Consider the following 17,904-nt stretch of genomic DNA (forward strand, 5'->3'; position numbering starts at 1 on the left):
TGTGTGTGTGTGTGTGTGTGTGTGTGTGTGTGTCCGGCACTGTCTGGGCGGCACGACATGCCTGGGTAACTTCTATTTAGCGTGCTGCTGGCCAATGAAAGATGCATGATGACTGAGACCGGCAGTTATAAATCTATTACATCAGCAGGGGTGCGTGTTCACGCTGTTGTAACTCTATTGGTTTCCCATCAGCTGCTTAAATACCCAGACTGCACACAGGACACTGTGCAGTCCATAGTCTAAATCACAGCCATCCTCAAGCCTGTGCGCATGCAGAATGGTCGCGTCCCCGAAATTACAACAGAGAGGTCTTTCAGGCATAAATTCCCTTGAATGAGATTAAGGGAAATACGGCTTTTAAAAGCTTATTTATGTGGTCAGGAGAGAAAAAAAACAAACGCATGAGTTTATTTCCTTGGCAACAGCCTGGTGTTTAAATATAGAATGAGACAATCGTACTCCATTGGGGCTATTTTTTTTGTCTTTTTTTTAAATTTTGTTTAAGATACTAAGAATGAAAGTCATTGTTAATGGCATCACACAACGTACATCTCCCAAGGCAGTGTCTGAGTCTGGCCTGTCCCACCAGGATGCCTCTAATGGGTAAATAGCAGTGGGAGCTGGTGGTGGGTGGGAGAGTCTGAAAGCAGACCTATTATATTCGAAACCGGGATTTATTATTCCTCAAAAGAAAAAGAAAAAAGTAAGACCATTATCTACTTTTGTGTGGTCTTCTCCCTTCTTTTTCCCCCATACCCGTGTTATGCAATCATGTATTTCTTTTATTCCAAGCCTGGGAGGCTCGAGCTCTGACGGAGGAGGATAGAGGACCTCAACAGGTGGAGATTTTTCTTCCTTTCTTTCCTTTTTTCGTTCTGCTAGGGATATAAGCGGAGGAGGTGGAGGAAGAAGAAGAGGGTAGTGAACTGTTCCTTAATAATAAGCCCTCTGATCTGCTTATGCTGCGCTGCTTCTTGCCTCAAAGGGTAACTAGGCTTATGACAGCCAGTCCTAGTAGAGCCCCGGCCTGCTAACATGACCCCATGCAGGATCTACACCATCTGTCTGCAATGGGACTCCAAGGCAACACTCAGAGGGAGATGCAGAGAGAGTGATGGAGGTGGGGGGAGGAAGAGAGAGAGAGATGGGGGGGTGTCAGCGTTCCCCGAGGACCCCCTGTGCTTCAGTTTTGATCTGCTAATTATGTTCAATTGAGACTGTGTAATTCACTCGCGTTGCTTCTATTTCCCCTTATCTGAGCCGCGGCTCTTAACAAACTCCGGCGCTGATGAGAGAACATGACACACAATCAGCAATAAAAACGTTTTCCGGTGCGGTAATTTGTATTTATTTATTTATTTTTAAGGGCTCTGCGTTTTAATTGTGAGGAAGAGTTGAGGTGTCTGCAGGGGGACCAATAGATTGGGTTATAACAGTTGAGCAGATATTGAAATGTTTCATCTGCGCGCAGCTGAAGAGCAGAGGAGGCGCGACGCGGCGACTTCTTTGACGCCGAGACAGTCGTCACAAACACACGCGCGCGCGCACAATGACACCGGCATCCAGGAACAAACACGCGCGCGCGGCTTCGCTTTAGAGAGATGGCACCAGGTGATGCCATAAACGACGGATGATGCTGTGCGCCATACCCCCTCTCGCGCTTTCGTTTCTTTTTTTCTGCCTGGGAGAGGACGCACGAGGGAAAGGGAACGACCCGGAGAGGGAGAAAACACGACCAGGACAGACAAGGAAGCGACATGTCAGTTTTAACGAGCTGTGAAGTTGGAGTCGCTCTTTTTTTCTTAGGGGGGTAGACATGGCGAAATTTCCCTAGCACGCTCCTTCTTAACTCCCCACATATCTTTTTATCTTTTTTTTTTTCCTTTTTTTATAATGGGAAGATGAAGTCACCCAAGTCTGCACCCCCTCACCACTGCCTCCTCTACCCCTTATATGTTTAATTAACTAGGCTGATGTGTAAGTACCTTCAGCTAGCGGAGCGTGGGCGGCCGGGCTGCTGCGGGGTAAAGACACTGTCGGGAGAATATTTCCTTCTTCCTCTCCGCCCGGACGGCTCGGTCGGCTGCCGAGCGTCACCTCGGTCGTGCGGCGCGGAAAGCTACAAAAATAACTCGACCCGTTTGAACTTGTTCCGAATTGTTTAGGGCGGCTTGGAGTGCGGTGCTCGTCGGAGAGCGCGTGAGGGGAGCAGCAGCAGGAGGAGGAGAAGAGGGGGGGAGAGAGGGAGGGCAAGTGAGAAAAGATAGGGAGAGAGAGAGAGTGTGTGAATATATATGTATGTGTGTGTGTTTTGATGTTATTTGTGACGGAATCCCCCCCTTCAGTCTCCAAGAATCCGCGAGCGGCGCAAGGAGGAGGAGGACAGGAGAGGAGGAGGAGGAGGAGGCGCGCGGACCTGTCCACGAGCCCTCACTGCGGAACGCGCGGGGCTGCCGCTGGAGATTCCAAACCAACGGTTATTTTGGATTCTAGAGTCTAACTGATCCCCGCGCGCCAGGGGGCTTTTTCCCCCACCCCGTCTCTCCCGTTGAATGGACGGCGTTTGACATCTAAACCGAGAGGAATACTACCTATCTACGGGTGGGAGAGGTGGCGGTGGAGGGGGGAAGTCTTCAGAACCAGACAGGTGGATTTATCCGTGTGGTTTCGTTTTTTGGGGAAGGGAAATTGAATGGAGGAGAAATTGATGGATTAATCTGACGGAGAGTCGTATGCGATTCCCACTCCTGCCGAGGGCACCCGAATGGAGTAACAGGCTGCAATGTCATCTCCACCTGGCCGCCTGGAGAGATGTGTCACGGGAATGGGGTGAGCGTAATTAGTGTTTTCTTTTTTATTTTATTTTTTTTTAGGTTGGGTCAAAACTAACTCTGTCACCAAAGACGCGGAAAATGAGCGGCATTTGTCGGGATCCGGTGGTTTTAATATCTGCCGCACTCTAGCTCTCCTTAAAGTGGAACAGCGGCGGGGTGGTGTGTGCCTGGTTCGGGTTCCTCCGCGCTCTTACGCTTGTCCGAGTCCTCGTCACACAACCTGCTGCATGCCCTACATAAACGAAGCCCGGCACCGGAGAGAGGAGCGTGAGGGGAATATTCGCCAAAGAGCCACAGGCTGTTTTTACTCCGTCGTTCCCCCCCGCTTTCTCTCTCTCTGAAACACACATACAAGCACACGCGCGCGCACGGAGGGAGAGAGCACTAATTCGTCCTTTTCACCGTAGCCTACACCTATGATATGAACTTGTGTTTTCGTCACGGCGAGCTTTTCCCTCCAATAATCCCCCAATAGAGAGACGCAGGCACGCGCGCACTTCTGCTCCGACTCACACAAACATATAACCACGCACGCGCGCGGAAACAAAAACCACGCAGACAGCTAGCGGGTATTTGATGCTGTTCAAACTGTTAAAATGCTAATGAGGTGCGAGAAGTAAAACGACATTGGTTAAAACTGTTTATAGCTCACATAAGCACCTGCCTGTACGCTCGCGCCTATTTATAGAAAAGCGACAAAGTCATCAAGTCCTGGGAGCTTGCGGCGCAGTGTTAAAATCTGGTATCTTTTCGTTTCTTTCTTTTTTATTTTCAGATCAAGTTTGAACACTTTTCCTCTGGTTTCACCGACGCCGTGAGAAGGAACCAAAATGCCAGTAAACGGACAGGTCACGGTGGCTGCCCACATGGGCCCTCGCACCACGGCAGCACAAGTCAACATTCATCGCACGGACTCCGCAGAAGAAGGCGCAAAACCTCCGCGAACACAACCCCGCAGCAGCCGCGCTTTGTGACACCGAAGGTAAGGACAGCTGCGTTCAAGGAGAGAGCGACGCTCTTCTTTTAGACGGAGCGCCGAGCGACGCTAAGCGGCGCTGTTGCATCACATTATCCCCCGGCTGCTGATGAGAAGCCATGTAATGAATTCATATCTCAAATTACAGTTTTCAGGCTTTGAATGCAGTCACGTTGTAGAAACACATTTTCTTCCGTTTTCCTCCTGCTTGGCGTGCCAAGTCTGACACACAAAGTGTCTTCTCCTTTTCTCAGGGACACTGAGGCCTTCACACGAACGCGCACGCACGCTCATGGACATGCACACACATAAACACACATAGATGTTACACTGGAGGGGGTAAATATAAGAAAATAGGAGTGTGACGTGACAGGATGACAGGATGTATAGCCCTGAATGGCCATAAATCTTCATCATGAATGATCCCCATCGTTCCTGTTGGCAAACGGATGCCCTCAATTTTGACTACTTAATATTATGTATGAATGAATGCACATTTATCATAATCATTTAGAGCAAATTATCATCCGTGCTGTGCCAGACTCATTGTGGTGTTGTAGAGAACTGAGAAGAGAGACTGATGTTGTGCTCAGCAGTAGCCTATTTTCCTGAATAGTGGGATGACACAAAAGGAGATCAACTCTGTAGGGCATAAACGCAATAGAGTGGGGAGCAGAGAATGTCGAGTGCTGTTGCTACCTTCATTAATATAAATATCTCGTGCAAAGCAGCAATGAATTCTGGGTGTGATGTCACAGCACCTTTTAAAAAAGCTCAACAGTATTTTATAACAGGCCTACTTTTCTATTCACTTTCTGTCTTGTTGTTATCACTCCAGAGAGAATTTCCTGCTCAGTTGGGCCTTGTATTTTCATCGCTTTGCAGTCTGCTATTAACCAACTACTGAGACAAAGCTAAACAGGAAAGACCTTAAAAAAATCTCTGTGATGTGATGCATACCATATTCTGAGTCCCATTTGGGCTCCGGGATGACATAGTGTTGAAGTGATGTGTCGAGATGCATCTGACTGAGCTGTGCACTGAACCGGCTCCATTGTTGGACAAGCAGGTAAAGTACATCAGAACTCATTGCGTCTAAGCTTCTTGTCAGCACTGTCAGAAGTGAGGCCCTGTTGTTTTGGATTTCCGCAGTTAAATCGATTTTAATTTCTCGTTTTTTAATGTGCCAGTGCCAACATGTTGTTGTGCTGCCTGGCAGGCCCCTTGGGGATTATTTTGGTGGCACCTAAGTGGAACTGGCTTTCTCTCCCCATGGCTCTGCTGAAGCACAAATGTACTACATTTACACAGGGATTCGGAGAGGTTTCTTGCATCAGAGGGGCTGCAGGAGGTGTGCCTTCACACTGCTCTGTGTCAACCAGGGCTCTGTGTTTTGGTTTTTAATATTGTGCGAGACATTTTTAGAGTCAGAGCCCAAATTTAGCCCAAAATCTACATATGCCTGCAAGTGTGGGAAAGGTTCAGGGAGCGATCATGCAGAAGTCTTTCTTTTCATGAAAGATACATAGAGGTCTTTTTTTTTTTTTTTTTTACCTCTGTTGAACTGCGAGATATACTGAAATGATCCAAAACTATGCAATTATTATTGTGCATTTACTGTGATGTGGTCATACCACCAGAATGGCTTTGTGTGAAGATTGACTCTTTGATTATAACACTGACTGAACTGTACAAATATTGCTTTGGTGCCTTTCAGGTACTAGATACTGTGTTTTTATTTTTAAGTTTTTACTCATATGGTCTCTTTTTCCTACAGTTTAGTGGATTTTAGGTAGGAGTGCTCACACAAGACTGCAACCTTGAGCATTATGAGAAAAAATTACAAAGATACTTACAAAAAAAACAAAAACAAAGGAAAAGAAAAGCCAGGGAAACTTGTGGGTGGAATTATTTACCTTCCTGCCCTGTGTTGTAGCTGTATTTGTCCAGAAGAAGGTATTGACATATCCCGTGATAGGAGCTACAGCAAATAATCCTCTTATGTGCACACTGTTTTTGTTTGGAGCTCCCTATCCAAGTTGACAAACTGTGGGTTTAAGGTTTTCGATGTCGGAATTCTGCCTACGACATTAGCAGCCAAGCCACGTGCAGCCACCGAGCCTCTGGCGTGGCCTTTTAGCTGTTATCTGCTGAGTGAGTGCTTTCTTCAAAGTCAATTAAACCCGCTGTTGGGCCTGCACTTTGTTACTTCGGATAATCTCGTCGCAAGAAAACATCCGCGGTCGAAATTTGGTTACACGCGACCCGGCGGCAGACAGTTTGAACCCATTTTCTTGTTCACCCCTAGAACGAAAAAGCCAGTGCCTTTTTGTAAATACAATGGCACTTCAGATTCGTCTTACACCGAGGGCTGAGAGGATGAAAATTAGTGTTTTCATTTTCCTTTTCTTAGCCATTTCCAGTAAAAGGGACAGAGTGACATATGATAATGAGTATTTTGACCCCTGCTGATCTTCTGTACATTGATGTGTGATAGTGCAGTCTCAGATGCAAGTTAATAACCCAAACGCCTCTTACAAACGTGCACTGTTTAATCATTTAATCAAAACACAGCTGGTACTCTCATTTAAAGAGTTAGTGAGCCATGTGTGATATTAAGTAGGGTTTGACTAATACAGGTTTTTGAACTGATCATTTTTAAATCAAGCTGACAGTAGATGCCATTTCGTAGAACCACTGCGTGCCTTAACACACTTTTCTGGTGTGTGAGAGTCCCTGCTTTAACATGATAGGCCCAAAAGTTGCTAGTGGTGATAAATTTATCGCCTAACCTAAATTTTCCTAAATGTTATATGAATTCATAACTAAGAATAAGAGACATGACTGCATCATTGTTGCGGTTACCAGTATTGCGAGTCGAAGCTGTAGCCCTACAGTTTAGATTCTAACTGAACCTGGTGGCAGTTTGACCTGCCTATGTGCCTGTGCCTAATGGTTATAGCTGGTGCACGACATCTCTAGTGAATTTTTAATGGTTTTAAAGTGTTTCCATCTGCTTCAGATTTCAGATAAGTCTTATCCAGTTTCAGCACAGTCTTTCAGAACTTTATGGATAGGATTTAAGTAATCGGATTGGAATAAATCTTAAAATTGGCGTTTTTGTTTGTTTTTTAACCTGATAAATCATATTCTCATTGCTCAGGCGAGGATTTGGATTTGAGAATGAAAAACCCACCTTTAATCAATCTCAAAACTTGTATCTGTGTTTTTCATGACTCAAAGGCAGATGGTTGTGGTGCTGGAAATCGAGATAATCTTCATCCTGCTTGAGAGGTGCTTTCGGGGTGGATTTAGAGACGTGACAAGCATAATAGGGCTGTAACCAAGAAATTGCCATCTATACATCTTGAGAAGAATTAGCATTTCATGATTCTATTTTCATCAGCAAACCTGTCAAAACAGTTTCATCCCAAATGTCTCTGTTGCAGATGGAGGGACCAGCTGGATAGTCCATCAAATGGCCTTTCAATTCCTTTATTTTTTTCTATAGATGTCTTCATGTAGACTGCTATACTGCATTAACATTTCAGTAATACAATTAGAAATCATGAAAGTAATTTTATTTTTCATTATGGTTTAACGACACCATCCATGCTGCTGTATTCACTTTACCTTATAACAGCGGTTCATGCCATTTTCACTTTGTCCATACAAATAGTTTTAGCTGAAAAGCAATCTGTTATTATTAACATTTTATATTGAGCTTGTAGTGAGATAAGGAGGGGTGGGATGTTAAGTAATTTATAACTTTTATTGACCTGTATTGACAGGGCTGCAGGAACGTCAATACATCTCAGCAGTTTATCACTGAGCGAAACATAACAGTCATACTCTCCCAGTAAAAAGTGAAGGGAGTCCAATTCTGGGGAGAGACTCAACAGAACAGTTTTTAATAGGTAAAAAAATGTCTTAATAGAACGGCTCTGCCAGGCCCCTTATCAATCTGAGGCGAATCTTGGTTGTCATTGCTGGCCACCATCTCCAAGCAGCCCAATGCCAAAGACTCTATATAAAAGATGGATGTAACATCTGGGTCTGAAAAGGGAAGACAGTGTTGAAGGGCTTTAAGGGGGTCGACTCTTTTGATTGCAAAAAGAAGTTTGTGAAAAAAAAGACCTTCGCATTTATCTATGACCTCAGTAAACTCTTTCCCTGATAAATTTATGATGTCATTTAATGATGTGTTGTTCACAAATGACTCTAAGAGCCGATTGTAGCGCACGAAAAGAGCCGACTCTGTCGGGCAGAGCCAAGTCTTCAGCCCTTCCTGCTCAGGGCTGAGCATGTGGCCAATCACATGCAAGGACAGACAAGAATCACACTATTGTGTGAATATCATGTAGTGGGACAGGTCAGGTACACAGAGAGACAGGAAGCTGGATTTAAATCCAAGTGCATCAGGACAAATTGAAGAAACAAGTGAAAACTGTTGTGTTTGCGTCTCTGTCAGATTCACTCGCTCATGACTTCACCCAAAGACAGGACTTTACTAACCAATGAGGGATGGCAATGGCTATGCGCATCTTTTATATACAGTCTTTGTTCAAGGACCTGAAACTGGCTGATAAGTAAAACGTATTGTTAAAGCAGCGTTAATTTTGGGGGATGGGGGTGTACTTGCCCATAGCATAAATTTCTGCAAAAACAATATTAATAAATTAGCACCTTCCAATGTTATAGTGGACATGTTAGCAAACAATTGCTTATTAAGAAATCCAGCAGGCATGGATCAACATAAACGTTCATGTTGAGAGGTGCCTCCAGCTACTTAATGAAGTAAGAATGCTCCCTTTTTAATGACTGTTTTCAATTACAGTAACTCCCTAGCGAAACACACTGTATATGGCACTAGTTAGAGTCACTACCGCGAGGCTGAGAGCACTTACTGGATTTATCTGATGTTTTTACTGAAAAAAACAAAAATCAAACTGCCTGTTCTCGCTGCAAATCTAGTTGATGAGTGGAGAGACCTTCCTAAAACACGGATGGGTAAAAACAAAAATAAAACCTAAAAGTCATATTGCCAAGAGGATCTGCTGCAGGATCAACACCTATAATTTTATTATATCCATAATTATTATAAAACTACTGATTGGGGTTACTGTGAATTGACAATGTTCCTTCAAAATAGTTAATCCTCAATACTGATAGCAGGCTTTTTTCTGAAAATATATATTTAAATAAATGGATGCGGACAGATTGCTCCCCTTTGATGTCAGTATTAATCTTTCAATTGAAAGCTTAAGGCTTTCAAGATGGTGGAAGTTTCATTTTGGATTGTAACCTCCCCCTTATGTGCCTATTTGAATGCTGTGCTTTAGAATTAGCTTGATTAGTATTAGGCACAACATGTGGCTCTGAGAAGAATCCAGATTCCTAGGAGGCCGGGTTGTTACCTTAAATGATGCCTCTTACACTTTGTCACTGAAGGGTTTTTTTTCCTAGGCTGAGAAAGAGGCTTAGGAGGTGCCTAAGTGCGGCCAGCCTGGCTCTGTCATTTCGGCCAACTTAACACCCAAAACCCATATTCCAATTTTATGCTTTTACAGACACCAGATTTTGGTTGAGACTGATATAACACTGTCCTAGTTAAGACATTCTTTAGCTTTTTAAATCCAATTTGATTCAGTTTTTCATGGCTACGAGGACCAGATCATTCACATAAAGGTATCAGCATTACTTCATCACTTTTTTTGTCTCTAACACAGATTGGTGTGTAGCTGAAGTCTCTCTAATTCCATGAAATGTAGTTCCTGCTCTCACAGTTTCATGCCTTACATATGTTATGGCACAATTAGCTCAATGTGTGACTGAGATGATTAAGACATTTTTACAATGAATCAGACATTATTAAACCAGAGGAGATAACACATGCACAGTAGGGCTTTCTTTAGACAATGGTATTATGGAGCCACACACACTTTTTTTTTTACTGCAGCACCGTCTTTCTATTGGCAAAAGGCAATGTATAAAAAAATAGTAAATGTAATTCTCTAGAAAACCCAGCAGCTACAGCTACAAAAAGGAAAGGCTGGCGCTGTGTGCACAGCACTAACTGTGCCAATGATGTTAAGTCCATAAGGAATTTTATCAATCAGCTTTAGCCCAAGTAACATGGCTTTATTTTCTTCCCCATATTATTTCTTCCTTACTTCAGTAAATATAATTAGAGTTAAAACACACACACACACACACACACACACACACACACACACACACACACACACACACATCACTGAGGGTTTTCTTTTAAGGCTTGTTTCATGCGTACACAAGAAATAAGCTTCTAAAAAGATTCGAGAATTGCAGCCCACAAATGTTTCGTTTTGTTTCTGAGCACGTGCTTAACTTTCTTTACCAGACAGTTTGGTGAGGTGACTTTAGCTGAAATGAAACCCTCGTTCCGTGTGTATCAAACAAAAAAAGCCTGTGTGGCACTTCTGAGCACCACCTGTTTTGCTAGCTTAACAAGGCTTGTCCTCAGACTCAGAGTGACCCTGGATAGAGGGCAACTCAACACAGCTGTAAACCTACGACTTTTATACTTTATACTGGGAGCATTTGGGCACAGTAAAAACCTAATGACTGTCTCGTTTGGCTGCTGCCTGCTGTCCAATCCAGCGTGTGTTGAAGCGAGCTGACTGGAACGTCAAAGGCAGCTTGTTCAGCAGTTGTTTGATAATTTGTTATTAAAGACTTTTGAAAGGGATTTGAATTGCTCTTTTATTATAACTTCTTATCATGTCTGTGTTTGTAATTTTCCTGTTGTTTGGGCTGAAACACAAGAAAACACATCGGCTGCTGTCATGTGATGCAGATGCTTCATCAAATATGGTTGTTTGAGCTGTAGACTGGCAGTTTTTTGGAATGAATTTTTCACAGCGGACCTGTATGAGGTTTCTCTTAAAACAATTTTGGATCCTTTACAGCAAATCAAATCTATAATGATAGTAACATTTAAGTACTGGTGATTAAAATGTGGGTACATCTGTCGGAAGTACAACAGAGAGTTAACACAAATAAGACTGAGCATCTTCATGAACAAATGAAGCTTACTTGGTGCCATACAGTCGGTTCCCCAGCCCAGCAGAAAATTACAATCTGATGATGGAAATGGGCCACCAGTACAAACTGACATAACAAGAATTTAACACTATCAGAGTAGAACTTGAAAGAATATCAGATTCAAAACTCAAAAGACGTTTAGGAACATTATCTAAACTATTTTATAGAATATGTGGACACCAATGGAGGAATCCCAGCTAGAAGATGTGCCTGGTATGAAAATATGGGGGAATTTCAATTCAATTCAATTCAATTTTATTTATATAGCGCCAAATCACAACAAAAGTCGCCTCAAGGCGCTTCATAGATACAGAGAAAAACCCAACAATCATATGACCCCCTATGAGCAAGCACTTTGGCGACAGTGGAAAGGAAAAACTCCCTTTTAACAGGAAGAAACCTCCGGCAGAACCAGGCTCAGGGAGGGGCGGCCATCTGCTGCGACCGGTTGGGGTGAGAGAAGGAAGACAGGATAAAAGACATGCTGTGGAAGAGAGACAGAGATTAATAACAGATATGATTCAATGCAGAGAGGTCTGTTAACACATAGTGAGTGAGAAAGGTGACTGGAAAGGAAAAACTCAATGCATCATGGGAATCCCCCAGCATTCTATTGCAGCATAACTAAGGGAGGATTCAGGGTCACCTGGTCCAGCCCTAACTATATGCTTTAGCAAAAAGGAAAGTTTTAAGCCTAATCTTAAAAGTAGAGATAGTGTCTGTCTCCCGAATCCAAACTGGAAGCTGGTTCCACAGAAGAGGGGCCTGAAAACTGAAGGCTCTCCTCCCATTCTACTTTTAAATACTCTAGGAACAACAAGTAGGCCTGCAGAGCGAGAGCGAAGTGCTCTAATAGGGTGATATGGTACTACAAGGTCATTAAGATAAGATGGGGCCTGATTATTTAAGACCTTGTATGTGAGGAGCAGGATTTTGAATTCAATTCTGGATTTAACAGGAAGCCAATGAAGGGAAGCCAAAACAGGAGAAATATGCTCTCTCTTTCTAGTCCCTGTCAGGACTCTTGCTGCAGCATTTTGGATTAGCTGAAGGCTTTTCAGCAAGTTTTTTGGACATCCTGATAATAATGAATTACAGTAGTCCAGCCTGGAAGTAATAAATGCATGAACTAGTTTTTCAGCGTCACTCTGAGACAAGATATTTCTAATTTTAGAGATGTTGCGCAAATGGAAGAACGCAGTCTTACATATTTGTTTAATATGTGCGTCCAAGGTTCCTCACCGCGTTACTGGAGGCCAAGGTAATGCCATCCAGAGTAAGAATCTGGTTAGATACCATATTTCTAAGATTTTCAGGGCCGAGTACAATAACCTCAGTTTTATCTGAATTAAGAAGCAGAAAGTTAGCGGCCATCCAGGTCTTTATGTCTTTAAGACATTCCTGCAGTTTAACTAATTGGTGTGTGTTATCTGGCTTCATGGACAGATAGAGCTGGGTGTCATCTGCATAGCAGTGAAAATGTATGCTATGTCTTCTAATGATGCTGCCTAAGGGAAGCATGTATAATGTAAACAGAATTGGTCCTAGCACTGAACCCTGTGGAACTCCATAATTAACCTCAGTGTGTGAAGAGGACTCTCCATTTACATGCACAAATTGGAGTCTATTAGATAGATATGATACAAACCACTGCAGTGCAGTACCTGTAATACCTACAGCATGTTCTAATCGCTCTAATAGGATATTATGGTCAACAGTATCGAATGCTGCACTAAGGTCTAGCAGGACAAGCACAGAGATGAGTCCACTGTCAGAGGCCATAAGAAGATCATTTGTAACCTTCACTAAAGCTGTTTCTGTGCTGTGATGAACTCTGAAACCTGACTGAAACTCTTCAAATAAACCATTCCTCTGCAGATGATCTGTTAGCTGTTTGACAACTACTCTTTCAAGGATTTTTGATATGAAAGGAAGGTTGGAGATTGGCCTATAATTGGGAAAAAATGAGTTTTCACAAACCCCAAGTGCAACTTTTCAACAGAGAAAACATTCAGTGTTTCAGCAAGTCTGTGTCATAGACATATTATGACGTCTCCAATGACATCCATCCATCCATCCATCCATCCATCCATTCTCTTCTGCTTATCCTTTTTAGGGGATAAGGGGGCAGGGGTGGAGTCTATCCCAGAGCGAGAGGCATGGTACACCCTGGACAGGTTGTCTGTCACAGGCCTAACACATACAGACAAACAACCAGTTGCACTCACATTCACACCTATGGGTGATTTAGAGTTACCAGTTAACCTATATCCACTCTCTGACATTGATGCTCAAAGTTGGGGTTTATAAAAATCGTGCAGAATCCAAATCCACAGATTTGGCTTCAGATTGTGAGATTTGGAATTCTGCATATAAAACTGATTTGGTTACAGTTACAAATGCTGGAAAAATAACACACAAAAAAATGAAAACTTTGAGTGCTCTTTGAGTGCCCGTGACTTGAAAATCTTTCATCGTGTCAAGGTAAATTTTTGCATGGCTTCATTAAATTTTGATTGACTTTTCATGGCAGGACGCTGACCCTGTAGGCTAGAGCTCGCCCATTTCCAACACTGGTACAGTTTCTTCACTTCAAGGAAAGGTGAAAATGGTTCCATTACAGGAAATTTCATGACCTCAGGTTAAAATAGTCCGTGCTTTATCCATCCATGGTGATGATGGCAATCCCTGACTTTTCCATTACCTTGAAGAAACGGTCTTTTTTTCTTTTTGAATTTTTACTATAATCTCCACAATGAAATGCACAATACCCTTCTCTCACAGTGTAATCAGAGTATCTGATTTTGAAGTTTCTTTGAATGAAAAATGTTGTGTATGTCTGTTTTTTTCCTCTTATGTTTTGTTTTGGGATGCATTAAGTTAAATTTAGTTAACCGTTTGATCTGCTGACATGAATAGTCTGTTACTGTGCCTGCTTTATCTTATTCCTCGTCATTGCTGAGCTTTTTCCCTGTTCTATCTTGTATACATTGTAGCGTCACTACAGCATACATTTTTTAGATCTGGAGTTTTCAAACTGTAAATTCTAGCCTCAAGTAAATGAGTCAGCCTGCTGATCTGGATTATTGACTTTCTAGGACTGCTGAAAAGAAAATGTGAACAATCTGTACTCAAGTCTGCTCGTCTTGTCTTTGTGCTATTTTTAGTTTATGCACTTCAGGGGGCTGGAGGCTGGCATATGTCACCTCTAGACTGATGTCGTCACATTTTTTATGATACATTTGATTTAAAACAAACCTAACGCATTACTAAATGTATATTGCCCATGACTGGCTTTCCGCCTGTCTATTTGATAAAAATGCATTTGACTGCATAAATGTAACTTAATCTTAGACTTACTGAAACATCATAATCTTCCATGTCTTCCAACATAATGTTCCAATTTTCCATGTTGTTTACAGATTAATAATTCAGACATGCTTTTTGATCGTTTTCAGTGACCACTCTATTCTCTTCTGTGTTTGGAATATTAAAATCCAACATCTTCCAATATGCATGAGGCAGAGTTAAAAATATGAATCTTGATATTTTAGTTGCTGAAATTATGGCAATAGACTGGAATAAGTCTGAAGATGCAAGGAAATTGCTGATAATCATGATTTCTGGTGAGTTAAAAGTGCAATATTCTTTCAGAGACACCAGCAGATTTCCCTAACATGTGTTATATGTTGTTATATTTCTTACTAAGATAATATGAAAATGCAGTTTAAAAGTAATGTTGTTTTATTGTCACAAAAAGTTGTGGAAAACCTGTTTATGCTCCAATCAGCACACTTGGGTCTGTTTGTGCTGCTCCAATCAGGTACTGCCAACAGGGTAACAAGTTGCAGAGTGCCCGCTGGTGGACCAACTGTGCAATATCAACACATAATGTGTTTGAAGGGTGTTTCTCCCTCTCGTTTTTTCATGCATCAGCTGTTAAACACTGATATATCAGCAGATGGCTAATATTAATCAGGCCTTAATCCTTATCCATTGGCCTGTCATTAGCCCTAGTTTTCAATTACTATTTTTCTTTTTTGTGATTACCGTATTTCCCGGACTACAAAGCGCACCTAAATATTAGCCGCACAAGCTAAAATCAGGGGAAAATCCTGCTTTGTACATACATTAGCCGCACCTGACCAAAAGCCGCAGGTGTTTCAATGTTGACTTATCATATGTACGAGAATATGCACAAAGGGAATTGTCAGGAAAGAGATGGCTGTTTGGAGACATCACTTTTATTAATATTTTGAAAAACAAGTTATGGGTACATATTTGCACATGTAGTACATAAGAGTAGCCTACAGCACACCAGAAAAATAGATTCGGACTACCTTTTAGGCTCAGGTGCAGTGACACGGCTTTAACAAGAAGAAAAGTCAGTGATTCACCACCATCTTTCTCTTCTTCCTGCGCACTAAAACCACCAAAGTCCTCTTCTCCAGTGTCGGATACAAACAGGCTCAGGATGGCTTCGTCATCCACTCTTCTTCTCTCCTTCGTTGTCACTTTCAAAACCAAAGAAATCCTCATTGTCAGTGTCAGAGTCGAACACCCTCAGAGGGGCCGTGGCGGTGTCCTCCTCTCCATCATGCAGCAGTCCAGCCCTTCAAAATCCGTTGGTGATCGTGGATGTTTTCACACTTTTCCACGCTGTCAGAATCCACCTGTGGAGTTGGGCATAACTTGCAAGTTTATCGCCGCTCATCATCCACGACTCCCGCTGAACGCGTACCGCTACTTTGAAGTTTGTTTTTCGCGCTACTTCGTACGGCACTACGTTGCCTGGCGGACGGACATGTGACTAACATACCACTCTTGAACCCCGATCCTTCCGCCAGGCAACGTAGTGCCGTACAACAGCGGAACACAAAACAAATCGTCTTACGATATGACAAAAATCACGGACAATCCATAGAAAAGCCGCACCTGACTAAAAGCCGCAGGGTTCAAAGCTTGTGCAAAAAGTAGCGGCTTATAGCCCGACAATTACGGTAATCTTTTTTTCTACAAATAAGGACTATATTAATTGGACTGTGGTGTAATTTTCTGTGGCTTGCTGTGCAGTTAACTGTAAAAACAAACCTTTGGAGAAGTAAGTGCTTTCAACAATATCAGCATTTTATTTTTGCATTAATTAGCAGGTTTCTGTGAGTGTGGATGCACTTTTATAGCTATGTTAGCTAGCACAAATGAATAGTTTGGTTCATCCAAATATGTCTCCAAAACACCAAAATAGTAATGGTTAATATTCCAAGCCACTTGAGGTTTCGAAGCACCCTAAATGAGTCAATCGAGAAACATGGGATCATGTCATGGTGGATGCATCCATCGTTTATAAATACAGTTTGTATTTATTAAAACCTCCTTTTAGTTCAGTCATCATATGTACTTAACTGTGTGACTAGGACTTTGGTGGAACTGAACTGATTGTTCTTTTAGTACTTCAGAATTTCAGTTTTTGACTTTAAACTGACTGGATATCACTTGTGGCTGATCTGTTAGGTAGTTCGGTTTGTATGGTGGAGAGCCCTCCTGTGTATGACCTTGCTGATTTTGCTGTTAGTTATTTTTGTGTTATTAGACTGTTTAATTAATTAGCATCATTATTTATGCATGTAATTTTTGTTTTTGTTATTGTTTAAATGATTTTTAATTTTTAATAAGTTTTGCGTCTGAGGACCCTGTTTAAAAAATTACATGGTGCATCTCAAAGGGGTTTTTCCTCTAATTAAATTTTGAAATAAAACCTCAGTGCAGGAAAAACCTGTTTATTTACTCAAGAAAAAACATTTATGGTTCAGTTATCACATTAAGATTCTTTAACTGGGGTTTTTGTGATGATTTTTTTACTCAGTTTAGCACAAAAATACTGGCAATTGCTGTAGTCACATCACTTAAAGTGGTTTTAAATCTGCGCGTTATTATGTTAAAGTAAGACAGATTTTCTTGGACTCAACACAGAGGGGTGGATCTTTCAGTTTCTGCAGCATAGAGACACTATATTAAGCATTAAGGGAATTGACAATCATGAACAGTTGCTGAGAAAGGTGTCACATGGAATTATTTATCTATAACATTATTGTTTCTTTGGCACATCTAAAAGAGGGAAAATTTAGGAGATCTTTCAAATTTTTGGACCAATATTCTGTCATTACCTTTTCACCTGTTTGATTTTGGAGGCAGAAGAAAAAGACTCACTTCTAAAAGAATCCTGAATAAAAATATGGATACCAGGAACTGAGTGTGTATGACAAATGTTTTGCCACGACCTCCAGTCACACAGTGGACTTTCAGACATGCCCTCTTTTACATGTGAACATATCAGAGCCGTATTTGAATGACTATGAGAACTAGCTGCGCCTGATCTCTTAACTTTGACATATCAGAGGCCTGAACTGCATGCCATTGTGTTAACTGATAGGCAGACACAAAATGTCAACTATACGTGGCTCCGGTATTTAATCAGCTCTGCTTCTAATTTGCAGTATGATTAAAAAAATCCTCTGTGATGCATTTTTGTAATTCCCAATCCAGGAGTGGGGGCAGCTGCTGCACAAACATATTGACTCTGCTGTCAGTGACAACAGCAAAGAAAGTCTGGTAAACTTCATTAGGTGCTGACAGTGCGCGTTATCAGTGCACCAAATCTTTTGCTCATATGGCAAAACATAACACACCCAGCGTGATTGTCTCTCTCTCTCTCTGTCTCCCTCTCATGGGAATGTCCAATATCCCAGCAGTCGTGTTATGGAGACAGTAAGCCAAAACAAAGTAGGCAAGTACATTTACCTACCTATCTTTCCTGTGATGATGATTTGCGAATTGCATCTGCCATGCATCAGGTCAGCTATATGAGTGGCCAATAAATGTTCCTATCTGGGCCGTTGATTGTTTTTTTTTTAGAAGAAGGGCAGGAAAACCGCCATCTTTAGCATGTCACGTTCTTGCAGAGCGCCCGGTCTCCTCCTCCTTATAAAATGTCTCTGCCAGAAAACAGCA

The 17,904-nt window shown here is 42.0% G+C and overlaps 1 protein-coding gene across 2 annotated transcripts in view; it reads left to right on the plus strand.

Moving 5' to 3' along the window:
• Positions 1-1,428: 1,428 nt before the first annotated feature.
• Positions 1,429-17,904, plus strand: part of grin2ab (glutamate receptor, ionotropic, N-methyl D-aspartate 2A, b) — a 120,040-nt gene continuing 103,564 nt past the window's right edge. Inside the window, exons 1-2 of one of the 2 annotated variants that reach the window (XM_005929316.2) lie at positions 1,429-2,829; positions 3,610-3,816. In XM_005929316.2, coding sequence (XP_005929378.1) covers positions 2,812-2,829; positions 3,610-3,816 — 225 coding nt within the window. In that variant the 5' untranslated portion in view covers positions 1,429-2,811. Of the gene's footprint in view, positions 2,830-3,609; positions 3,817-17,904 lie in introns of those variants that run through there. The other variant, XM_005929317.2, reaches the window with a different exon arrangement.

This window comes from Haplochromis burtoni, unplaced genomic scaffold (genome assembly GCF_018398535.1).
Source record: "Haplochromis burtoni strain Fernald_Lab_line unplaced genomic scaffold, NCSU_Asbu1 Contig_122, whole genome shotgun sequence".
NCBI classification, from domain to species: domain Eukaryota; kingdom Metazoa; phylum Chordata; class Actinopteri; order Cichliformes; family Cichlidae; genus Haplochromis; species Haplochromis burtoni.